General features: G+C 39.9%; 1 protein-coding gene across 1 annotated transcript in view; it reads left to right on the forward strand.

Moving 5' to 3' along the window:
- The window catches only part of LOC124605858 (GTP-binding protein GEM-like), a 408,817-nt gene extending 382,648 nt beyond the window's left edge, over nucleotides 1-26,169 (forward strand). Inside the window, exon 4 of the mRNA XM_047137793.1 lies at nucleotides 24,135-26,169. Coding sequence (XP_046993749.1) covers nucleotides 24,135-24,406 — 272 coding nt within the window. The 3' untranslated portion in view covers nucleotides 24,407-26,169. The remainder of the gene's footprint in view (nucleotides 1-24,134) is intronic.
- Nucleotides 26,170-27,696: the final 1,527 nt, after the last annotated feature.

The raw sequence follows: 27,696 nt of genomic DNA on the forward strand, positions 1-27,696 counted from the left end.
TCGGACTATAGTACAGGTAGAAAGGTCGCACTACTAATCAGGACCTACTAAATCGAATGAAGGCGAAAAGAAATTTATGGCCCAACTTGACTAAAAGAAGGGATCCGTTGTTACGACACATCCTGGGGCATCAAGGAATAAAGAAGGGAAATGTGGGGAGAGACAAAAGTTGCAAGCTAAAACGGATGTAAGTCATGAAGAGAGGAAGAGGTCTGCAGAAGGCAGAGTGGCGTGGAGAGGCGAATCAAACCAGACTAAGGGCTACAGTAAGAGCAGCTCTGCATGGTCGTTACACTTTAAGTCGCTCTGGACGCCTACTACCAGATATTTTTCGGATGTTGCAATTTCCAGCGACTGGTCGACAAAATATAATCGAACAGTAATTCATCTTTCCGTCTACTTTGCTAAAAACGCTTCACTTACTCGCATCGCTAATACGCCAGGCAGTAATACGATAGAAACAAGCATTAGTGACGTCTACTGATGTCAGATCCAGGCGGCCGGAAGCAGCATTGTTGAATGTCCAACCCATCCGTAAGGGAGTAGCCCACATCGAGGGATGAAAACGGAAATAGTAGACTTGTGCGACAACCTTCAGGCAGCATCAGAGATTGTCGGTGACGCAGATTCAACCGGCTCCAAAAAAGCGGTCATTCGGTGAACAGAAGACAACAGTCCAGACTGTTCCCATTGCGGAGGTTTTGGGCACGTCTTGCGCTACTGTAGAGAGCGAAGAAGAGCCTTGGGAGGTATTGCGCCGGGAGACGTGAGTGAGCAGGGCAGCCAGGCAACTGCAGCCGACCAGCCCGTGACAGCAGCCAGTCCGGGTGTTCCAGTCGCTCGCCCAGCCACAGAAGTCTGGAAATCTGACCACCTGCTACAGACTTGAGGCTGCCGGAGTCGGCAGGTGTAAAACTGTCGGGAAGTCATGACCTCGTCACTGACCGCCAACCTGATTAAGACCATAATTTTGTATGGTATCAGAAGGTGAAGATTTTGTAGTATGATGGGAACCTATTTGTGAGAATAACTATCAATGACATATCACTTGCATAGAACTTTTGCAGGCATGACAAACACTCACAGACTGTATAACATAGGCGCTCCAGGTTTATGAAGGTACTCCAACAAGTCCAAGCAACGAAGATTACTCTCGGCGATTTTTTGGCATTGAAGACACAGTTATTCTCCCGTCATCGACTTGACACGTTCTAGTGAACTATCAGGACTTTCGAGTGAAACTATAATTCTCCAGTTGGGTGTAGAAAGGTACTGAGCCTCACAAAAGGCCATCGACGATGATAGCCATTAGAAGTGAACACAGAGAATTATGTATCACGATTTACAACAAACAGTCGCAAATCATCCCGTAATCAGTTTTCCCAAGAGGAAACTAGCCAGGTGAGACGACCCAAATATAGTATCAACACTAGGAACAGCTCTTTGGAGGGCGTAAGAGTTAGTGCTCCATTGGAAGAATAATACAGTGCTGATGAAAAACCAGCTATCACTCCACTAATGAACAAAGAAAAGATCCGTAATTACTGAAGACGGTTGAGGCCCTAGAGAAGGGAAGAAGAACTCAAATGAGATTTGTGACTAATAAATGAAATGTTGTAAAAAAGGTATTGAGGCCCAGTGGGTTGGAAATGGTTGCTCCTCATTCCAGCTCATTTATAGGCAAACGTTCTGATGCTTTTCCTTGTCGCTAATACATTACCTACGGTCGCAGGTTCGAATCCTGCCTCGGGAGTGGATGTGTGTGAAGTCTTTAGGTTAGTTAGGTTTAAGTAGTTCTAAGTTCTAGGGGACTGATGAGCACACATGTTAAGTCCCATAGTGCTCAGAGCCATTTGATTGCCTCGCGGGGTAGCCGCCGCGCGGTCTGAAGCGCTTTGCCACCGTTCGCGCGGCTGCCCCCGTCGGTGGTCCGAGTTCTGTGTGTGTGTGTGTGTGTGTGTGTGTGTGTGTGTGTGTGTGTGTGTGTGTGTTGTCCTTAGCGTAAACTTAGTTTAAGTAGTATGTAAGCCTAGGGACAGATGACCTCAGGAGTTTGGTCCCATAGGAACTACCACAAATTTCCAATTTCGATCTGGGATTTCCCCAAGACGCTTGACAGTGTCAGAAGCAGATACCATTGGGCATGTCTCTGCCGTTCTCTCAGGTATTATGCAAGCCACTTCGCGGAATGCCAACGAGGGAAGCTTGTGCATGAACCACCCCGCCAATGCACTGCCATTCTGTACCTCGTGTACGCGATGATACCGCCATCTGTATGTATGGATATCGCTATCCTATGACTTTCGTCACCTCACTGTACTTCATAAAAACACATACAATCACCAGTGCTATTTACTTACCTACTTCATAAAAATCGGTCAGTTGATGAAGGTGGCATGGTATGTTCTTAGACCCAATTTCAGTCATTTAGGGGACAAGCTCTGCATGCGTTCAGACGGTAATCAATTAATTACACAGCCTCACAAAAAAAGGGTGAAGCAGCCACAAGAGCAGGAGGAAACAAAATGAAACTTCACGGGCTGAGGGGCTGTGTGATGTTACTTCAGTGATTACAGCATCGAGTAAAGTTTACGAAGAAGTTGGCAGTGTGAGCCCACTCATCCGCCCAGTGTGGCCCGACTGCATGCACTGATTCGGTTGCGCAACGTGCCACGAAGCCTAAAGCGGAAAGCTGGCCCACGGGTCCCTGGTGTTCCCTACACTGACCGTGGGACGGAGCTGACGTCCGAGGCAGTCCCACTCGTGATCTGTCAGGAATTGCACTGAGCGTGGGAGTCCCTCACCATCCCGCAGAAAGTTGACAGGTACACGTGCCATGTGTGGACGAGCATTTTCCTGTCGAAAAGTAGCACCACACGATACTGTCGCGTGAGGGGTAACACGAGAGGATTCAGGATGTCCGCCGGCAGAGTTCCATCAGCCACTCTCAGCCGTGATCTGAAGTCATGTCCTATGGCTCCCCAGACAGTAACTAGAGTGAGACCGTTTGGCTCTCCAAAACAATGAAAGAAACGTGACTTCTCTCCAGGTCACAGCCATACTCGCCAACGACAGTCATCCAGGGTATTCCAGGAACCACAATTTCTCACTGAACACAACGCGACGTCATTCGACAGCAATCCGTGCGCTCCGGTCTTGAGAGACTCCAGATGCAGCTGTTTTTGTCGTAGTGATAACGGCAGCCATCGCATGGACAATAATTCCCTAATACAGCTGACACCGGTCTCTGACGAAAGGGTTGCAGGATGTCACTGAACGTTGCCAGAAACCCGTTACTTGTTCTTGGATGTCAGGGGGTTACAGTGTGCCTGGCGCACAATACGGATATCCTCCCTTGTGGTGGTGACAGGACCTTTGATGACACAGTCCAAAAGTCCAACATTGGACCACTGTCACACCCGAATGAGTCACTGATCTGGACCAGCCGCCAAATGGAGATCCACAAGGAGGCCCCTTTCAAAATCTATCAGATGCTCAGAACGCCGTCTCACATGAGTGCTTGGCATCTGTATCCTTCAGTGATCTCTCATCATCTGACGCAGCTCACACCCGTAATACACCATACCACGCCTGCTAACAACACCAAACACGAACAGCACTAATGCACCCGGGTAGCCTTTCTACCTTTCACAGAGGACTAGTATGTACACGAATGAAGTTACATTTCCATCCAATCATATCTTGTCAGGTAGTCTAGATGCGAAGATAGGGTCTCCACAGTTAGTTCGATCACAGTGAATTCGAGACAGAACATCCGGTTCTGGGATTAAAACTGGCAACGTGACTGATAGCGGAGTTTTGCCCACGTAGGAATCCGCGAACGTGTGTCACGTAGACGTAAGTTGATCAGGGATTAGAAGAAAAAGTCCTTTTTGATGCAGCTGCCCACACCAGTCTGACCAGTGCAGGTCTCTTTGTCTCTGCATAACCACGGCACCGTACATCCATTTGAACCTGCTTATTGTAGTCAAGGCTTCTACATCTACATCTTCATCCACATCCACATCCACATGATTGCTGTGCCGTTCACAGTTAAATGCCTGGTAGGGGGTTCATTGAACCACCTTCAAGCTACAAGGGTATTTCTCCATCGTTTCAATCTCGAACAGAGCGCTAGAGAAACCATATCTTATATCTTTCCATTCGAGCTCTAAGTTCCTTTTTTTTTTTTATTCCGATTTTGGCCGTCTAGGGACCGCGTTAAACAACTATTTTCAATGTACATTTCTCCTATTGCGCTCCTCCTCTTTTCTCTTCTGCCAATATGTCTTCATCCTCTCTCTATGCTGCTCCCTTCGGTCTTCTGTCCACACTGTTCCTCCAGTTCTTCTCTTCTTCACTTCAAATCCTTCAAAATGTTGAATTTTGTCTCTCATTAAGTCTCTGTTGGTTATATCATCTTCTCCTATATCCATCTCCTCTAAGTCTGCTTTGACTTCTTTGAACCAGGTAATTTGGGTTCTGGGGTTCTTGTCAAAAAACATGAATATTTTCTTTGTCAGCCTTTCATCATTCATTCTTTTCAAATGGGCGTAAAAGCTTACTCTTCTCTTCCTCATAGTATCTCCCACTTTCTCAATTTTGTCATACACTTCTCTATTACTTCTAAGCTTCCAAGTCCCATTCTCAAACCTCGGCCCAAGTAATCTTCTAATGATTTTTCGCTCCTTTTTTGCTATAGCTTCCATTTCATTGTTAGTGTTCATTGCTAAACATTCAGATGCATACAGACACTCTGGCTTAATCACAGTGTTGTAGTGCCTTATTTTTGCGTTAATTGATACTGACTTCTTGTTGTCCACATTCTTTGTTAGCTGGAAAGCCATTTCCATTTTTCTTGTTCTTGTTTTATTTCCTTCTTTATCTGAAGCATTGGGCTGGATGATTTCCCCTAAATATTTGAAATTAGAAACCTTATTTATCTGGCCATACTTTGTAATCATATTGTTCGGTGCCTCTTTTACATTGGTTAGGTACTCTGTCTTTTCAAAGGAGATTTTCAGTCCTGCTTTTTCTGCTGTTTCATTCAGAATATTGATCTGTTTGACTGCTTCTTCCAAACTTCCTGCCAGAATCGCTAAGTCATCAGCAAAAGCGAGGCAATCTACTTCTAATCCATCCTTTATTCTTCCTAATCTGATTTTTTGTATTCCTTCTTCAGTCGTTTTCTTCCTCCACTCTCTAATAACTTTTTCTAACACACAGTTGAATAGGGTAGGTGACAACCCATCTCCTTGTCTTAATCCTGTTCTGATTTTGAATGGTCTGGATACCTCACCACGGAACTTTACTTTTGCATAGGTATCCGTAAGTGTTTCTTTGACGATTGCGACTGTTTTTTGTCTGCTCCAAACTCACTAAGGATGTTAACCAAGGTTGTTCTGTCAACGGAGTCGTACGCCTTCTTGAAGTCAACAAACGTGATAAAGATGTCTTTTCCTCTTAATCGTCTATATTTAATAATTAACTTCAAGTTTAAAATTAAAAAATAAATAAAGAGATAAGTTCTCTTATTATAATATGTTCGTCATTTCTCCCTACGTAGGTCAGTGCCAACAAGAAATTTTCAGATTCTGAGGAGAAAGGTGTGACTGAAAGTTCATGACAAGATCGTGCTGCAACGAAAAAGCCTTTGTTTCAATGATTGCCGCGCTATTTCCCGATAATATAAAACGAGGTGCCCTCCTTTGAACTTCTTCGATGTCCTCCGTCAATCTTATATGATTCTCTTAAGTACACCTGTAGCATTTTCTGAGTGTGCTGCCAACAAATCTCAATCTTTGGTTTGTTTTCCCCACAACATTATTAATGTGTCATTCCAGTTTCAGTTTTTTGTAATTGTAATTCCTAGGTTTTTAATTTAATTTACAGCCTTTAAATATGTTTGATTTATAGTGTAACCGAAAATTAGCGAATTCCTTGTAGTACTCATGTGGATGACCTCACACTTTTCATTGACTGGACTCAGTGGATTCCTTTCACTACTCACGTGGATTACCTTACACTTTTCATCATTTGGGCTGGATTGCCACTTTTTGCACCATAACATATCTTAACTATATCTGTTGGCAGTTGTTTTTGACCACCTGATGACTTTACAAGACGATAAGTAATAGCACCTTTTAAAAACTTCTAAGAGGGGTTCTCAGACTGTCTCCTAAATCATTTACGCAGATCAGAACAGGGACAATAACACTTACTTGGAGAACGTCAGATATTATTTCTACTTTGCTCGATGGTTTTCCGTTAGTTACTACGAACTGTGACATTTCTGACAGAAGATTACGAATCCAGTCGCATACCTAAGACGATAATCCACAAACACGCTATTCGAATAGAAGTCACTTGTGAGGAACGGAGTAAAACCGTTCTGGAAATCTAAAAATATCAGATCAGTTTGATATCCCTTGTCGATAACTTTCATTACTTTGTGAGACTAAAGAGCTAGTAGTGTTTCACACGAAAGATATTTTCTGGTTGTTTCTTAATAAATCATTTCCATCGGTATAATTCACAATGTTCGAACACAGTATATGTTTCAAAATCCTACTGCAATTCGACGTTAGTGCTAGGGGGCCTTAATGCAGCGGATTACTCGTAGTTCCTTTCTTGAATATTGGTGTGACCTGTCCTACTTTCCAGTCTTTGGGTACGGATCTTTGGACAAGCGAGCTGTTGTATATGGTTGCTAAGTATGTAGCGATTGTATCACCATACTCTGGTAGGAATCTAGTTAGTGTACAATCCGGACCGGAGCCCTTGTCTTTATTAAGTGATTTAAACTGCCTTGCTACGCCGAAGATATCTACTTCTAAGTAACTCATAATGGCAGTTGGCAGTTGTTCTTTATTCGGATTCTGAAATATTTACTTCATCTTCCTTGATGAACAAATTTTGAAGAACCGTGTTTAGTGGCACTGCCCTTAGCGACATCACCACTTCGTCTCCATCTCGAACTTTCACCTGCCACCCTTTCCCCCATTACCAACTGCTCGACTTCATGCTGTGACAATACTACAGTTCGATTCAGTATCTCTTCGTTTATTATGCGATCTCTCATCTAATTTTCAGCCTTCTGCGGCACCAAATTTCAAAGTTGCTATTTAATTTCCGTTTGAGCTCTTTATCGTCAACGTTTGACTACTGTAAGAGGCTGCATTTCAGGCAGATACCTTCAGCAAAGACTTTCTAACACTTAAATTTATATTCAATATTATAAATTTTCGTAATTATTTCTCTTACTATTGCCACTCTATATTTTATATCCTCTTTACTTCGGTCATTGTCAGTTATGTTGCTACCCATGCTACAAGCGCCTCATTTGCTAATGTAATTCCGTCAGCCTCACCCGATTTAATTTGACTGCATTACATTGCGCTTTCTTTTACTTGTGTGATGTTTCTCTCATAACCTATCCATTTAGTTCAACTGCCCTTCCAAACAGTCTCTGACAGAATTACAGTGGCACTGGAAAACCTCAAAGTTTCTATTTCTTCTCCCTGAACATGAATCCCTTTTGTAAATTTCTGTACGATCTGTAAATAACTTTTCACTCCTTGTATTTTGTCCATTTATCCCTCCTGCCTTCAGAATTCAGAAGAGTGCAGCCCATCCAAGACTGCAAAAACGTTCCTCTATGTCTAGAGATGTTACGAATGTGGGCTGGTCTTTCTTTAATCTATCTTGTAAGCTATGTATAGCGCCAGTATAGCCTCGTGTGTTCGTACATTTCTCTGCAGCCCTGCATGATCTTCCCAGAAGTCGACTCTCCATTCTTTTGCAAACAGTTCGTTTCAGCATTTCGCAACCATCACTTATTAAACTGGATGGTTTGGTAATTTTCACAACTGTCAGCACATGCGTGCTTTATGATTGGAATAACTACCTTCTTCTTGAAGTCGGAAGGTAATTCGCCCGTCTCATAGAAGCCGGGTGGAACAGCACTGTCACGGTTGGCTCTCCCAAGGACCTGTATAAGTTGGAGGAATGTCGTCTACTCCAGGGATCTTGTTTCGACTTAATTCTTTCAGTCTTCTGTCAAATTCTCCTCGAATTATTGTATCTTCCATCTAATACTCACCTTCTCCCTGCCCTGATTCTGCAATACCGTCTTTAAGTTCATTTCCTTTGTATAGCCCTTCCCTATTTGCCTTCCACATTTCAGATTTCCGTTCTCTGCTTAGTACTGAGCTCTTGATATTCACACAGCTGCTTATCTTTTCTCGATAGGTCTCTTTAATTTTCCTATAGGTGGCATCTGTCTTCTGCAGTGTTGCATTTGTCCACTAGCCATTCTTGAGTAGCTGTTTTGCACTTTCTGTCAATCTGTTTCGATTACTTCATTTAAGGCATTTTTATATTTGCTGCTTTCGCCAATTAAATTCAATATCTCTAGTTTTATCCAAGGATTTCTAGTGGGTCTTGTCTTTTGGCCTGTCTGATTCTCCACTACCTTCACTGTTTCATCTCTCAAAGCAAACAATCTATGTTCTATTGTATCGGCAGTTTTACTCTAATGTTACCTAATCCTTTCATTTAAACTCTCAAGAACCTTTGTTTCTTTCAGTTTACCTCGATCTTGTCTACTTAATTTCCTTCATTTTTGCCAGTTTCTTCAGTTTTAGTATGCACTTCGTAGACAATAAGTTGACGTCGGAATCCACATCACTATCTTGCATCATTATAAACTGTGTTATATGAATGATTCGTAGAATACGAATCTCCTTTACGGAAATCAGTACAGATTCTGCAAATCGATGTCGCAAAATTCGCAGATCAGTGATACAAGGCTATAATTATTTAATAGCATTGCTAGTAGTTTTACTTATCGGTCCAGCATATTTTATAATGATTTTGGACTCAAAAACAGTTTTAACAATATATGAAACATTTACATATTAACTTCAGATACAGAAACACTAGAGAAAGAAAATTTTCTACGTTATAAAACGACTATTTTTACAGAGGTAAGTGCTAACAACCACCATCAAATGGTTCAAATGGCTCTGAGCACTATGCGACTCAACTTCTGAGGTCATCAGTCGCCTAGAACTTAGAACTAATTAAACCTAACTAACCTAAGGACATCACACACATCCGTGCCCGAGGCAGGATTCGAACCTGCAACCGGAGCGGTCGCTCGGCTCCAGACTGTAGCGCCTAGAACCGCGCAGCCATTCCGGCCGGCCAACCACCATCAATAACACATATCTTACAAATGTAAGCAAAGTATACAAAAAGTTCTGTAAGTCTGTCTCACCACACATACACTAACTATAAGAATATGTGGATTGGCAGCGAAAACACTGTCTCCCACTCAAACTATACAGGAACATCGCCTTTCTCTATTTTCTCAATATTCCTCTCAGTTGTCTTCTCTGCCTTCCTTCTGACCTATATCTCTGACGTGTGGAATTTTGGAACATGTTTTATACACGCGTATTAGAGAGACCGAAAATTTCTCTGTCGAAATCAACATGGGATCCGAAAACAGTGGTCATGTGAAGCCTAGCCCGTACTGTTTGTCCACGAGACGCAGGAGGAAGTAATCACTTCCGGCAGGCGTTCAGTAAAATTCTGCACCGCCACAAAATGAGCAAAATACGACTGTACAGAATATCAGACCAACCGTGTTACTGGACTGAATAGTTTGTAGCAAACGCAGCGCAGCATGTCGTTCTGAAAGGAGAGAAGTCTTCACATGTAAAAGTCTCTTCGGGGATGTCCCAAGTGAGTGTTGTTGTTGTTGTGGCATTCAGGCCATAGACTAGTTTGATGCAGCTCTCCATGCTACTCTACCCTGTGCAAGCCTCATCTCCGAGTAACTATTGCAATCTACATCCTTCAGAATCTGTTTGCTGTATTCATCTCTTGGTCTCCCTCTAAAAGTTTTAGCCTCCACGCTTCCCTCCAGTACTAAATTGGGGATTCCTCGATGCCTCAGAATATGTCCTACCAACCGATCCCTTCTTCTAGTCAGGTAGTGCCACAAATTTCTCTTCTCCCCAATTCTATTCAGTACCTTCTCATTAGTTACTTTATCTATCCATAGGATCTTCAGCATTCTTAAGCAGCATCACATTTGAAAAGCTTCTATTCTCTTCTTGTCTGCCGGCCGGATTGACCGTGCTGTTCTAGGCACTACAGTCTGGAGCCGAGCGACCGCTACGTGGCAGGTTCGAATCCTGCCTAGGGCATGGATGTGTGTGATGTCCTTAGGTTAGTTAGGTTTAATTAGTTCTAAGTTCTAGGCGGCTGATGATCTCAGAAGTTAAGTCGCATAGTGCTCAGACCCATTCTTCTTGTCTAAACTATTTATCGTCCATGTTTCACTTCCATACATGGTTAAATTCCATACAAATACTTTAAGAAAAGACTTCCTGACACTTAAATCTATACTCGATGTTAACAAGTTTCTCTTCTTCAGAAAAGCTTTTCTTGGCATTGCCAGTATACGTTTTATACCCTTCCTACTTCGACCATCAGTAATTTTGCTTCCAAAATAGCAAAACTCATCTCTATTTTAAGTGTCTCGTTTCCTAATTTAATTCCCTCTGCATCACCTGATTTAACTCCATTATCCTCGTTTTGCTTTTGTTGATGGTCATCTTCTATTCTTCTTTCAGGACCCCGTCCACTCCGTTTAACTGCTCTTCGAAGTCCTTTGCTCTGTCTGACAGAATTACAGTGCCATCGGCAAACCTCAAAGTTTTCATTTCTACTCCAAATTTTTCTTTTGTTCCTTTTACTGCTTGCTCAGTATACAGATTCAATAACATCAGGGATAGGGTACAACCCTGTCTCACTCCCTTCTCAACCATTGCTTCCATTTCGTGCCCCTCGATTCCTACAATTGCCATATGGTATCTGCTCTCGCGTTCCTACACTTCTCCGGAACCCAAACTGATCTTCCCCGACGTCGGCTTCTACCAGTTTTTCCATTTGTCTGTAAAAACTTCGTGTTAGTATTTTGCAACCGTGACTTATTAAACTTATATTTCTGTAGTTTTCACACCTGTCAGCACCTACTTTCTTTGGGATTGGAATTATTACATTCTTCTTGAAGTCTGAGGGTATTCCGCCTGCCTCATACATCTTGCTCACCAGATGGTAGAGTTTCGTCAGGGCTGGCTCTCCCAAGGCTATGAGTAGTTCTAATGGAATGTTGTCTACTTATGGGGCCTTGTTTCGACTTACGTCTTTCAGTGCTTTGTCAATATCATATCTCCCATCTCATCTTCGTCTAGGTCTTCTTCAATTTCCATAATAGTATTGCCCTCAGGTACATCTTCCTTGTGCAGACCCTCTATATACTCCTTCCACCTTTCTGGTTTCCTTTCTTTGCTTAGACTGGTTTCACATCTGAGCTCTTGATATTCATACAAGTGGTTCTCTTTCCTCCAAAGGTCTCTTTAATTTTCCTGTAGGCAGCATCTGTCTTACCACTAGTGATATATGCTTCTACATTCTTACATTTATCCTCTAGCCATTCCTGCGTAGCCATTTTGCACTTCTTGTCGATCTCATTTTTTGGACTTTTGTATTCCCTTTCGCCTACTTTGTGTATTACATTTTTGTATTTTCTCGTTTCGTCGATTAAATTCAGTATCTCTTGTGTTACCCAAGGATTTCTACCAGCTGTCGTCTTTTTCCCTACTTGCTACTCTCCTGCCTTCACTATTTCATCTCACAACCTACCCATTCTTCTGCTATATTCCTTTCCCCAGTTCTTGTCAATCGTTCCCTAATACTCCCCCCTGAAACTCTCTGCAACCTCTGATTTTATCAGTTTATCCACGTCCCATCTGCTTAAAATCCTGCCTTTTTTAAGTCTGTGGACCTAGTAAACAACTTAAAAAGTATATCTGTCTCACACAGTGATAAATTAGTATCCTTTGATGTCAGCAGTTTGTCTTCTAACATACCAGTAGTAGAATGAATTGATATTCTGGCAGAGCTGATGCACAAGTCTAATGTCAATCCTGTGGAATTGAATGACTTGAGACTGGCCACACAGACATGCCTTGCACAGCACTATTTCCAGTTCCAAGGCACTCTTTATAAACAATTAGATGGCTTAGCTATGGGTTCCCCTCTTAGTCCACTGTTGGCTGAAATATTTATGGACCATTTTGAACAAAATTTTCTAAAAACAGAACCTTTGAGTGCAAACATCAAATACTGGTTTAGATATGTAGATAATGTCCTGTGTATGTGGACTGGTACTACAAGACAACTCAACACATTCTTGAAAAACCTAAACAGTCAACATAAAAGTATCCAGTTCACTATGGAAATTGGCAACAAATCCATAAACTTCTTAGATCTCACCATTGACATCAGTACACACACACATTGTTTCAAAATCTACCGGAAAACTACAACTACAGACACAGTAATACCTTCTTGCTCACAACACCCCATAGCTCACAAACATGCAGCTTTCCACTCAATGGTACACCGTCTCATATCTATCCCCATGTCCAGAGATGATTTTAAAGCAGAGTTAGATACAATAAAATTTATTGCCACAGCCATTGGCTACAGTCCAGTTCTTATTGACCACATCTTGCCCAGGAAACAAAAACGGAAAATTATACCCCTCCTCCATGCCCCACCTGCTTCCCCATCCACTGTCTGCAAGAAATGGTGTACTCTACCATTTCTAGGTCAGGTATCACAGACTGTAGCCAAAGCACTGAAATCCTGCAAGTATAGGCTTTCCTACTATGTCAGGAACACTACAGCCCAGTGTGTTTTTAATAGCAAAGACAAGATCCAGTTATTCGCCAACAGTGGGGTATACAAAATCACCTGTTCTGATTGTGACAAATTTTACATTGGTCAGTCAGGCAGAGACATATCAACTAGGGTGGCTGAACATGAACGCAGCTGGAGGTTGCAGAATTCAGACTCTGCATTTGCTGAGCATGTTCTGAGTGAGGGTCACAACTACCAGCCAGTGTCCCATGTACTTCACTTAGCAAACAAAGGCCATAAACTCAACCTGCTGGTAGCCATGGAAATTAACAAACATCTTGCTCACAGTCCAGATCTCATCCTAAATGACCAGACACAACTCAACACTTGCCCTCTCCTAAACTTCATATAATCATCTTTGTTGTGCATTACTTCCCACATTCTCTCTTCCTACATATTCCCATTTTCCTGTAGACCTTAAGTTGTTTTGTTTTGTTGCAGTTGTCTTTGTATTCCACATAGGCTGTAGTTTCAATAGTTAAGGGTTTCCTTTTAACTTGTACTTGTATTACTGTCCATGTTTAACTCCCCTTGTAGTTGTCTCATCAAATACTGTTCATATTTTACTTTGCTCATTTATTTGATGAAAATTGGTACACAGCCACTGCTTTGTTTATAATGTTAATGTTAAAATGCAGTACCACTACACTCTCAAACTGTAGGTTTCCTCAAACACCTCCATTTGACATTGCTTAAGTTCCTTATGTATTCTGTATTTACATTTACAACTGTCTTTTTTTTTTTTTTTTTTTTTTTTTTTTTTTTTTTTTTTTTTTTTTTTTTTTTTTTTTTTTTTTTGTAATTGGTTGTGTATCACTCTCCATGTTTCATACCTCTAGATGCAGTACTGTCTAGACTAGTTTTATCTTATTAGTTTTGTTTATTAATAGGAACTGTTATGTAGGCATGCTATCCCTATTTTGTGCTAAAGGTTTTCCTGTCAACTCCATTGATATTTATGTACTGTTCAGTTTTTACTATTTCATTGCAAAGATGTTACTTACTGTATGTTTCTACTTCACTTTAGATGTGTTACTTCTCTTCCAATGTTGTCTGCTAACACTTAACTTCTTTGGTGATAATACTCAGTAAATGTCTGAAGATGGCCTTGCAAGCCGAAAACCAGTTAGCAATAAAAGCAATATTGTAGAACAAAAGCAAACTGGTTTTTTTCATTTATTATTATAATGTTGTTCTACCAAGTACGAAGATTCCGTTAATATAAGTTTGTTCAGTTTTAATCTGCAATATATAACCAATAAATTGTGGTCAGGGTCCACATATACCTCTAGAAATGCATTACAATTAAAACATGGTTCCGAAATCTCTGTCGTACCATTAGATAATTAGTCCGACCCTTCTGGTGTCTCCAGGTCTCTTCCACGTATACAACCTTCTTACATGATTCTTAAACCAAGTGCTAATTATGATTAAATTGTATTCTGTGCAGAGTTCTACCAGGTGGCTTTCTCTTTCATTCCTTTCCCCCAGACCGTGTTGCCCCTCCTGCCGGAGGTTCGATTCCTCCCTCAGGCCTAGGTGTGTGTGTTGTTATTAGCATAAGTTAGTTTACGTAGTTTGTAAGTCTAGGGACCGATGACCTCAACAGTTTGGTTCCTTGGGAATTTACACACATCTGAACATTTTTTAACGGACCGTACTCATCTACCACTTTTTCTTCTCTTCGTTTTCGAACTATCGATAGTTTCGAAAAAGGTGACTCGATTCGAGATATGAGAATGGCACAAATACGATTTACGAATGGCTGAAATCATGGCAAGACCTCTCCATAGGATACAAGACAAGTACGTGGTTGAATGGATAGATTTGATTCCAAACTGCATACTGCATTTCCACCAGAAAGCGTAACACTATCAGTGACCCGAATGTATGCCTATTGAACCAATACCTCCTTTTTTGCGGCTGGACAGTGACATAGTCATAGTCATCATGTTTTTAATAGCACAGTCGTTATGTGAAATATATTTTGCCAGCAGCAGAATCCTTTTGCAGTCAGCTTGAAATGTCGGTACTGAATAGTGTTCCTCGAAGAGAACATCCCTCCAAGGATTCATAATTGAGCTACCTGGTGAGTGTAATCCAACTGCTTAAAAAAAATTACTCGCCATGCAAAGTGACTCTCATGACCAATTTAATTAATTAGCCTGTCAATAATCATCTTGTTGTGTTGCAGTTCTTCTTATGTCCGTGCTTGCTAAGAAAGTAGGATGAGGAATTCCACCTTAACACAAGGCACCTTTTTCAGTTTTGTTTCACCCAGACATGTTTCAGCACTTTATGTGCTATCTTCAGTGGGTTATTTTATTTTATTACTGTAAAATTGTTGTTTAGTATTAACATTTAATATTTACAATTGTGTATGAATAATTGTTGTAAAATATTGTACAGCATTTGCTTACAATTCACAGTTGAGATATGTATTAACGACATGATGCACAGTATGTTTTTTATAACATTACGTCTAAAGTTCTAGTTATAGTTTAGTTGGCAATAGAGTGGATGTATGCATAAGTTTATATACCTTACAATGAAGCTACTGGGTATTTATTTTCGTAGCTAGTCTGCTACCCGATATACAACTTGTCATCTGCAAACAGCAAAACGTAAATTTTATTTATCTCTTTATTACATATTTACAAACGGAAATGAGTATACATCACGTTTTTTGTGTATAACTACGGCTTTGATGTTGTTGTATTTTCTCATATATTGTCGATAAGATGAATACGCTGATTTCTGTGACCTGTTATTTGTGCGTGTATTTGTGTGTGTGTTTTCAGGATTGGAAAGAGAGAATATGGGTGCTTTTTCTTCTTTTTTTCGTGAGTAGTTTTGTATTGCTGTTATCTGTATAGTTCTTCAATGGTGGCAAAGAGGGTTTTATTGCACAGTGATGTCTATTCATTCAGTACTTTCTTCCCTTGGTCTATTGATTTTTGATGTGATAGTTTTTTCTACAGTTAACTTCCGCTACTAGTTTTTAGGATCTGTGTGTCAGTTTCAATGTTTGTTGGGTGGTGATTGTGTGCTATCAAGTGATCTGCGAATGTTGAGTGTGAACTATTGCTTTTCAGTGCTCTGAGATGTTCTGTATGCCTGGTTCTGAATTCCTGCATGTTTGACCCACATAAACAGATTGACAGCAGTTGCAAGTAAGTTGGTGTATACCAGACTAGCTGTATTTGTCAGTGTTGGTGGTATTTCTTCCAAGTCTGCTTTGTATTGTGTTTTTGGTTCTGTATACTACGTCGAGTCCTTGTTTCTTTGGTATATTACCCACCCTGTGCGTGACTTTGTTGTTGTAAGTCATTATGTGCCATTTGTCGTTTACTGTCTGCTGATTTGTTTTGTGTTGGGTTGTGTTTGTGTGTGAGTTACATTGTTATGTATTGCTTGTTTTTGTATTTTGTAGTTTATTTTATCTACTCTGTTTCCATTTACCCTGTGCAATTTATTTTATTGTGTTCAGTTCTTGTGTGTAATCATGTTTGTTTGTGGGTGTTTTGTTCAGTCTTTGTAGTAAATATCTGAAGCTGGCCTCTTTATGAGTTATGGGGTGATTGGATTGGTTATGAATAATGGTGCTGGTGATTGTGGCTTTCCTGTAGATTGTGAATTCATGTTTGATGTTTCTCTTGTGTGTGGTGAGATCTCATAAATTAAGTACTCAATCTGTTTGTGTTTCAGTGGTGAACTGTATCTGTGGGTGGAGGGAGTTTATGTTGACATGAAGTTCTTTCTTGCGAGGCTGAGGTTCATCTATTAAGCAAATTATGTCATCTACATATCTCAACCAAAATATTATTTTGTACTATTTGGTTATTACCATTTTCTCAAATATTTGTTTTTCTATCTGACTGAGAAAAATGTCAGCTAGTAGACCACTGATTGGGGATCGCATGGGTAGTCCATGTTGTTGAGAGTAAAAATTTTTGTCGAATGTGAAGTAGTTTTGCTCTGTGATGAGCGTGAGTATGTCTGTTATTTCTTGTATGTTTGTTGTGGGTATGCTTCCTTGTAGTTGGAGGTTTCTTTCTGTGATGTTGATGGTTTATTCTGTTGGGATGTGTGTCTACATAGGAGTAATGTCAAATGATATGTACTCATTTCCGTTTGTAAATGTATATTAAACAGATAAATAAAAATTACGTTTTGCTGTTTGCAGATGACAAGTTGTAGTTGGGTAGCAGATTATCTACCAACATAAATACTCAATAGCTTCATGCAAGGTACCTAAACTAATGCATACATCCTCTCTTTGCCAATTAAGCAATAGCTAGAACTTCAGACATAATGTTATAATCACCATACTGTTGGCAGTAGAGTGGATGTATGCATAAGTTTACATACCTTACAATGAAGCTCCTGGGTATTTATTTTCATAGCTAGTCTGCTACCCAATATACAACTTGTCATCTGCAAACAGCAAAACGTAATTTTTATTTATCTCTTTATTACACATTTACAAACGGAAATGAGTATACATCACGTTTTTTGTGTATAACTACGGCTTTGATGTTGTTGTGTTTTCCCATATACTGTTGACAAGGTGAATACGCTGATTTCTGTGACCTGTGATTTGTGTGTGTGTTTTCAGGCTTGGAAAGAGAAAAGGTTAATACATATCTCAACAGTGAACTGTAAACAAATGATGTATAATGTTTTACAACAATTATTCATTCACAATTGTAAATATTTTGTACCAAAAGTTCCTCTAAATATTAATATGTAACAATTTTACAGTAAGAAGAAACATAACCCACTGAAGATAGCACAAAAAGTGCTGAAACATGTCTGGGTGGAATGAAACTGAAAAAAGTGTCTTGCATAAGGCGGAATTCCTTGTGCTATAGCCTACCAATGTGATATCGGCGAGGTATCGCGTGGTGGCTGGTTAAGGTATCTCGGATGTGATTCTTGAGTTGGAGAAGTAATCAGGCTTTTTTCCACAGCGGCGGCATATTTTAACGAAATTTCAATCTCCCACCTGCACAGGAAGAGATGAGAATCATAATAAAGTCATATGTATTACTGAATTATGAAGTGATAACGAGTATAAACCTTATATTTATTTACATCTTCTCTGTGCTGTTACCTTGAAAGACTTCATATGTGGTGAGGCATTTGTTTACTTTAAGTAAATTTGAAAGTGAGGTGGCAGGAGGGGCAGAGGTGCAGCATGCTCTTAGCACTTCCTCATGAGCAGAAAATGAGTTTAATATTCTAGTCCTGTGTTCTATGACACAAAACATATTAAACTGATCAGAACAGATTTCTTCTACCTGATAAGAAAATACTTAGAGGAAACGTAGGATTCTCACAAGTAACGATGCTTTAACAATCTGAAAAGCGTGTATGCTCTCATTCCTTCTGTCTTCGAAAATAACTTGTATAAAAGAGTGAAATCTACAATTTATATGAGAAGTTCGAGGTGTGTGGTCGACATCACTGCTGTCTTGGATTGGATGAAGTGGATTTTTTAAACCGGGCAGGGTTCTTTGTCAGGGTGGAACTGTATATTCCTGTACACACCCAAGGTGCAGCTGTTTGTTTTGCAGTGCACCATGGCTGGCTGCAGGAGTGGTCATGAGCAGTCAGCAACTGGAGGCTCAGCCTGTGATGGGTGGTTAAGCAAAAGGAATGAGCCGATCTGTCTGCTCTTGCTTGCAGTAACTAGGTCTTGTGGAGTGACCATTGTGCGGTGAGTCGGAGTAGAAGGTGACGTGTGTTGCGTGAGAGAAGATTCGAAATGACTGGGGTGGTGCACTCTGGCATACACGTGCATCCACAACTGTGGCTGTGGGAGTCATTTTCACAGACCTTAACAGCGTTCACACCAGTGGCATGTGAGGGAATTGGCAGCGCTTGTGGACATCGGGACAAGAGTGTGCGGGATGTGCGAGTGTTTCAGCGATCTCTGACATCTAGCCATGACAACTGGGTACTGGTTTAAGTGTGTCATGTTTACTGCTACTCAGTACTTCGCAGTGGACACTCTTGCAGTGGCATTTGCTGTTACCTCCGCCCTGGGCCCTTAGTCCTTCCGAATGTAGTGGAGGGACCCAGTTTACGAATTCTGTAGTGCTTTAAAAACCCAGTCACAATGTCAAATTCCCAATTGATCAGTTGATCGTTTCCGATAGTTGTATTGCAAGCATGCATCTGTCCGGCCACTCCCACAAACTGATTAAAAAGACAAAGCATGCAACTCAGCCGAATTTGAAATTTTGAGTTACCTCCAAGGTGATGGAGTTACCACCAAAAGACCTAAGTGTGCCAATATCCACCGATAGGAGGTAAGGGAAACAAAAAATCCAGTATGGTTTGGAAGCGAGGTGGTTTCAGGAGCAAATCCTGCCATATATTCCATTACTATTAACTACCAACAGAGATCACTGGAAAACTGTCCCATTAGCCAAACACTCTGAGATAATGAGGGAATAAAAAAAATGGTTCAAATGGCTCTGAGCACTATGGGACTCAACTTCTGAGGTCATCAGTGCCCTAGAACTTAGAACTACTTAAACCTAACATCCATGCCCGAGGCAGGATTCGAACCTGCGACCGGAGCGGCCGCGCGGTTCCAGATTGTAGCGCCTAGAACCGCTCAGCCACTCCGGCCGGCAATGAGGGAATATTTCTAAGTCATCCACAGCTGCAGGTTTCCCAGGTAAATGCTGATTTGTTTGCAGTCGATCCAATTGCGATCAATGGTGTGTGCAGAGCTGGCAGTGGCATACTGCAGGACGTGACTGTTTGAGAAGAAAGAGAGAGACAGAGAGAGTGTATGTCTTTTGACAGGAGTTTCTCAGGTATCAAGTACCAAAGGAATGCCGCCACCTGGCGCGTTTTTGGGGGATTAGCGTGACGTCCGGTCTTTGTGCCACACGGGGCTGTTGTATGGGCGAGTACAGCAGTCGAAAAGCTCCAAATGGGCACAGTATGGTCTCTTGACCACCACACACTTCGTTCCTGCAGGCTGTTGCACTGGCAGGCGGTGGACAGTGCATACTTCGCAATCTAAAGATTTTTAACGGTCTAATTATGTGTGATGATTGTTTCATGATGGTATTCTATGTGTGATCGAAATTAAAAAAGTGATCGATTTAATTAATTCATTTTCAGGTATTTTACAAGACCTGCATATTTTCAAACAACAGAGAATGCTGAGCAAGAGAGATCTTACCCCTGGAAATCAAATTTTTTATAAATAAATAACATACATTTTGCTGTATAATTGAATTTACTGTCTGAGACCCTTCCTCTTCACCACAGAGGCAATACCCAGTGGGTGTGCAGGGGGGCGAGTGGGTGAGGGGAGGGGTGGGCTGGGGAATTTACCACAGGCTGAGGTATTAATTAATTGATCAGTTTAATTAACTGGTAAATCAAGCTGATAGAGTGGGAGGGGGCTATTCAAATAACTCAGGCCCAAAAGTGTACTTGTATCAATGAGTAGGAGGTGGACGGTTAGAGGTTTCCAGAGGTGTTGCGAGGAGGATGGGGAGGAGGGAGTGGAGGGATGGGAGGGGTTTCTAAAAAGGATGGATTATCCCTAGGGGGTCATAATTAGCTTAGCAGAACAATACGTTAAGGACCTGTCAATCAAAAGAAAACATTAGGTTTGCACCTGAATGTATGCTTGCCCCTAATGTAGGCAACCTGTACCAACAAATTGTTCTAATGCCAACCGTGCCCCACTACTCTCTCCATTACTAAACTGGTGATCTCTTGATGTTTCAGAATGTCTTATAAACTGATCCCTTCTTCTAGCCACAAATTTCTTCTCTCCCCAGTTTTATTGGGTATCTCATCATTAGTTACATGATCTACTCATCTGATCTTCAGCATTACTAGTCTACATTTTATATCTTCTCTCCTTCTGCCATCAGTAGTTATTTTGCTGCCCAAACCTTAAAAGTCTTTGTTTGTGATCCCTGAATATTAATTCCTACTCCACATTTTTCTTTGGTTTCTTTTACTGCTTGTTCAATGTACAGATTGAATAATACTGGGGACAGGCTACAGCCTTGTCTCACTCACTTGTCAACCACTGCTTTCCTTTCATCCCCCTGGACTTCTATAACGTGTCTGGTTTCTGTACAAGTTGTAAATAGTCTTTTGCTGCTTGTATTTTACACCTGCTACCTTCAGAATTTCAAAGAGAGAGTTCCTGTCAACATTGCCAAATGCTTTCTTTATGTCTACAACTGTAAGTGTAGGTTTGCCTTACCTTAACCTATCTTCTTGTCTGGTGTTGAATGTAAATACCGTAATAGTGAAAAATCCCTTATGTTTAGTGAGGACATAATAAGTAAGAGAAGATGCCTATCCACCAAAATTGTTGTAGAATGTCAAGTGTGTAATGGAACAAAGTGTACAATGTCACCTCTGATGGATCTCCCATCACCACCTTTCAAATTTCACAGGTGGTAAATACATTTTCATAATGCCGTAACAGTAGAATCTATGCAGAGGACAGCAAAAGAAACTACAGGTATTTGTCAGTCCACTGATATTGTTGCTGCATTGGATGGTTCATGGCAGAAGGGGGCCAATACATCACTGAATGGGGCTGTCACAGTTACTTCTGTATACACAGGCAGGGCACTGGACAATGAATGTCTGACAAAACACTGCCAAGGCTGTGCCAATAACATAAATGATTACAAACGTGACAGAAACTTTGATGGTGTGGAAAGCAAGGGCGCATTCTCCATTTTTTATAGTAGGTCAGCTGCTATACCCAGCCTGCCATAAACCCACTAAATTGGTGATGTGAATGGTTCAATAGTGTTATGGCAGCCAAACCATATGGAAAAACTGAAGTAAAGATGTGCAGAAGAGAATGGGGGCAAGACTCTGCAAGGACTTGACAGGAAAAAAACTCTGATGGCAAAGCAATTGGCAGACAAGGCAGACTTATCAAATCATAAATGGAAAATAGGAGAAACAGCCAAAATGTCAGTGAGATGAGAAAAGTAAATTGGGTAACTCTGTTTCACAGAATATCCGCTGATGAGCATCCATGGCACAGTCTCTGCCTAAAAGGAAACACTCCATGGTGCAAGTAAAATAGGTGTGAAGCAAATGCACAAAACCATACAAATGCACATCTCATGCAAGAAACAGTTATGATGGAGTGATTCTTGAGTTTCTCCCGGCCTATTTGATAATCAAAATATCCACGGGTGTACTGCCGGTCTAGTGTCCAACGGGCACAATATTTCGGCGATCATACATGTCGCCATCGTCAGGTGAACTGACGGACTGAGCTCCTGTGAACGTGCCGGCACGGAGATCCGTACGCTATGGCTGTTAAGGGGGAACTGGGTTCGGTCGCGGCGGCGGCCGATTTAAACACCCTCCGCCCGCGGCGCGCTACCTCCGCGCCCCACGCCACGGTCACGCGGTGGAACAGATTGCGACGGCGTTTGAGATGACGTCGGTGTGATGGCTCTGTCCGCCGTGGTCGTCACAACTATACGTTTGCTCGATTTACTCTTGATTAACCCAATCGCTGGTTCCCAAGCCTTGCTATGATTATAGCCACAGTCACGGTTTATGAGGTCGTCATTGGTGCGAATTTCAATGGCCTCTCTAACAACGCTGTCCCAGTATCTCAACGTCTGTACCAGAATCCTCGTGCGTTCATATTCCATAGCGTGATTTTCCGACAAACAATGTTCAGCGATCGCCGACTTGCTCGGATACATCAGTCGAGTGTGCCTCTGGTGTTCACGGCATTGATCCTCGACGGTACGCATCGTCTGACCAATATACGACTTGCCACATTGACACGGAATCTGGTACACGCCGGCCTTCCTCAAACCGAGGTCATCTTTGGCGCTCCCCACCAGTGCACGAGTTTTATTCGGAGGACAAAACACAGTTCCGACCCGGTGTTTCTTCAAAATGTGGGCGATTTTCCCAGAGAGTGCGCCTGTATATGGAATAAACGCAATGCCTACCTCCTCCCTCGTGATTTCATCCATCTCCACAGGTTGTGATGTAGTGGCTGGGCGGAGAGCACGTTGAATCTGCTACTCTGAGTACCCTTTTTTTATGATTGAACTAAAACCACTATATGGAGATCTTTCAGATTCTAGACACCTGGAAAAATGTTTACATGGCAAACACAGTATACAAATGAATGCTTCAGTTGTTGCATTTGGGAATGCTTGCCAAAAACTGCTTTTGTTGGCATGTCAGCTTTTCAGATTGCTGTGATGGCCACCATAATATTTTTAATGATGGCAGTGACAAGCAGATTAAAGTCTGGGGACAGTATAAAAAGTGGGCTGCTGTGAGTGGACAGGTAACATGTCACTGAAGATGGAAAAACTTGCTGAAACATAAGAAAGGAGACCAGAAAACAAAGAAAAGAAACAAAACTATATAATATGAAAAATGACAACCACAATCAGCAAGATTTTAGAGCTAGAATGTTTTGCCACGTTATTATTGAGAAGAAAGTATGATGAAAATTAGTTTCAATTTTCCATAATGAGCAGTTTTATGTACTTAGGTATCATTATGTAATCCATTATTAAAGCTACAAAAACAAAATTTTGCATGAATAATAATATAGTGCTTGCCTACATAGTGAACCACTTTTTTCAACAATGTATTAATATTTTATGTTGGAGCAGTCATATTTAATTAATTTATTAGAAGAAAAAAATTAAGTTCTAAAACAACATTTTTTTAAAGAGACACAAAACAACAAATCGGTAAATATTCCTGTTTTACTGTATCAAGATGATAGTTAAAAGCAAAAATTGTTTTCATCTTTCATGTTGAGTAGTATGGAAGTACATTATTGTAGCTAAAATAAAAATTGCAACTAAATAAGTATGTAAGATAAAAATCAGTATTCACTCTACTATGTATTACAAAGTTTTTAATTTTTTTACATGGAAGTCAAAATATAGGCTACTAACTGCTTGGTTTAAGTTTCATTCCACTATCCATTAAAGTTTCTGAGTTATTAAATTTTAAAATACCAGTAAAAACTACTGGCTGTGACATACCCTTCCCATTAAATACACTGAGAAAACACTTAATTTTTAACTAAGTTACACAGCTTGCTATACACAATTATTTCTAGTGAAGGGAAACAGGTTTCTTGGTAAAATGTTGCAAACTCTGCAAATTCTCTGGTTGGGGAATTTTTTTAAAAACATATATCATCATTTTACAGCTGCTGTCAATATAACTGCTATGATAAATTAATATTGTTGTGAGAGATATTATCAGTAAATTATAAATCAAAAAACTTAACTTTTCTGTGTTTTTCTGTAACCTTTATAGGCGTTTTGTTTTTGTTGCAGATGGAAAATGTCTTGCATGCACCTACAGGGCAAAGTTCATAGAAATTTCTGTGGGAATCAGCCACAATGTGGATGAACTACTAGTTGGCATTCTCAACCAAATTCGACTGAAAATCCTGCACACAGTCATTTCTGAGCGTGAAAGCTCAACTCACTGGTATAAGAGCCGTGGCGTTGTCCGTGCAAGTATGAAAGCCCGCCAGATGTTTACATGGCTGTTTGGAAAAGAAGATTCCAAGTTCAAAAATTGTGAGAATCTCCATGTTCTTTAAGTTGATGAGGTATGAAGTGCAATACAATATTGTAAATAAGTTTCATCTAAGAATAAAATATTTATATGTCATAGTAGACTCTGGTTGTGCTTTTCATCACCACTAAGAGTTCATCTGTCTTTCAGATATTCAGTTTAGATTCTTTTTCAACTTTAAAGCCTATTTTGTCAGTCCATGAATATTGTTGACAGTTTACAAAGTGGTGATACACTATTTGAATAGAAAATCTCTGTCAAAAGGTCAACAAAAAAATTCTTCCATATATTTTGCAAATGATGAAAAGTACTGCCTCAATTTCATAAAGAAATTAACACAAGAACTTTTGTTAATAAAATGAGTGAAAAAGTAGATGGATGTAATTGTACAGAAAATTTATACTGCAAGAATACATGTTCAAAATATATTTACAGCATGATATATGTAGTTGACAAGTCCACAATAGATGACCATAAGGTTTATCTTTGTTTAGTAGATAGCTATTGTTGAATGAAATGTCATTCATATACTAAAATACTGAAAATAGCATTAAATTGAGAAGTGGACCATATCCCTTTGTGAAGATTGAAGGTTGGTCCTTAATAAGTTACCTGAGGTCACCTGAACCTCAAAGCCACATTCTAACTGGTGCTGAAGACATATATGCCAAAATAAGGAGTTCTGATAATATATACTTGCCTTTCTTACTTTAAGAACTGTAAGCACTATACATTTTTGATATACTGTATATGACACCTATTATTTAGAAAGAAAAAGACCATCATTTTGACTAAATTTTGATCACAAACATTATCATATTTCCACATAAAAAACAAATAAATAATTAATAAAAGAATCCATATATATGCTGGTCCCTTACATCACAATGAAATTGAAGTGTAGCTTGAAGGAAGAATAGTATGTGAGTTCAAATGAAACCTAACAGTGCCTTTTAGTACATTTTTATTACAGTTTATAACTTATAGAGTTTGATTTCTATTTAGTAATTTAATATAACAAGAGTAAGTAGCCATTAAATAAAGTGAGTGGATAGGATTTTGTTAGAAATTAGTGTATTATTTTTTATTCATTGTGTGCTGATACAAAATTAAAATGAATTATGACACTCTGCAATGAAGTAGCATGAAGTAAATAAAAGTGAGTGTACATTATTGTGAGATTGCATTGTTTGCTTATTGTGAAAAGAAAGAAACACATGTAACTGCTCTACATCCTTCAGCAACAATAATAAAGGTGCTAAACAACTAATAATTCATCACTATTTCATTAAAATTAATTTCTTTGTAACTTTGACAACTCTTTAGGAAGCTTAAATACTTAATTTCATTAACATTCTCATTCATCTGCTGGTAAAAAGAATGCTTTTGTCTTATTCTTCTGAAAGTTTAATTTTTTAAATTATAGAGTCTGCTTTAAACAGTATATCCATGCAGTTAGAGTCGCATTGTCAATGGTTATCAATGATTATTATTTCCATACATTCATCAATAAAATTGAGTTCATGTGTCATGACAATACTACAATTAATACAATATTTATTCTGATATGATTATAATACTAAGAATGTATCACATCTAGTGCTAGAACTAATATGTTGTGTCAGATTTTCATTAGCGCAGTAATTTATCACTTAGTATTAGGAATGTATGGTTAAATAAATAAGAGGAGGTCATAAATGTAATGTGCCACACAGTGACCAATGGCACATTATTGTAACAGTATGTACAGAGTGTAAAAGCAGAAACAATAAAGTTTATTTCAAATTTTATGAATTTTACTTTGAAACATTCCTGATAATATGAAGGGGAACAGTAAAATATATGATCTGCTTACAACATTCTTGAAAATAAGAAACAGGTTAGGTGTATTAGCATCAGTGGTGTGAGTATGTTGCCTGTCAAGCTGTGTATGTGTTTCCTAATTCATTCAGTACATATGAGAAAATCATGGTTTCCACAAGAACGAATAGTCAAGATAAATGTAAATAATGTGTGACTAGGGCCTCCCGTCGGGTAGGCCATTCGCCGGGTGCAAGTCTTTCGATGTGATGCCAGTTTGGCGACTTGTGTGTCAATGGGGATGAAATGACGATGATTAGGACAACACAACACCCAGACCCTGAGTGGAGAAAATCTCCAACCCAGCTGGGAATCAAACCCAGGCCCTTAGGATTGACATTCTGTCGCGCTGACCACTCGGCTACCGGGGGCGGACATAGTCAAGATAATGCAGTAGGTTATTATTAAGCAAGAAAAAATCATAGTCTGTAGTAGTAATTAGACCAGAAATGTACACTGCTGTAAGGTGTAGATCCCGGCTTGCATAAAAATCTCAAGAAAGTGACAACTACTTATCATACAAAAGAAACTTCAGTGTAGTAGCAAATAGCTGCAGAACAGTTACTATTGTCAACCTGCCATGACTGATCCAAGCTCATCTTTTATACTTATAAACCAGAAATATCATCACGTGAGATAAAAATCGACTTCAACGAAAACAGGGTCCCTAAGCCCTAACCACTATCTCAATATCATTCATCATCATCATCATCGTCATCATCTCATCAGTAACTTCACATAACTATTATATACGTAAACCACATAAATCATAATCATATACCCAATTACGTATCTTCAGTAATCAAAATCATCAAATATATAAATACACAGTAAACTTCATAATACAACTCATCTGAAATATACTAAAATAAAATTCCCTGTTCTGTCTATATAAGTTGTCTCACACATGAAAAACAGCTCATAGCTGTAAGTATATAATATCCAAATACTGTACACAAAGCAATTGCAATGACAACAGATCCTTAGAAAAAGAAATTGTAGCTCTTAGCAAATATTCCTTCTGACAGAAGACGAAAATGGATGAAAGCAATAGGTTGTAGATAACATCAAGTAATTGGTCGAAAATTCTCCTGAGTAACAGCAAAGTACATCCATATACAAGAACAAGTCCGAAGTTATAAGAAAAGACAAATAGGCTGTAGTAATATCAGTGCTGGAGTAATCCAGATCACAGTGTGTATTGTCTGTAAAGCTGTGTATGTGTGTCCTATTCATAGAACTCTAGTCAGGGAAAATCGAACATTACAAAAGAATAAATAACAAAGTAGGTTGTGGTCAAACCAATCCGATAGTAAACAAATTCTCTGTGTAGGTACGTTGTCTGTAAAGCTGTGTGTGTCTATCCCGCACGTGTAATTCTTTGGCATTCTTAATATGGTGAACAGCCATACTACGTTTGATTCTCAAACTTTCCACTTCCAAAGCATTCGGATG

Source organism: Schistocerca americana, chromosome 3 (genome assembly GCF_021461395.2).
Source record: "Schistocerca americana isolate TAMUIC-IGC-003095 chromosome 3, iqSchAmer2.1, whole genome shotgun sequence".
In the NCBI taxonomy this organism is placed as follows: Eukaryota; Metazoa; Arthropoda; class Insecta; order Orthoptera; family Acrididae; genus Schistocerca; species Schistocerca americana.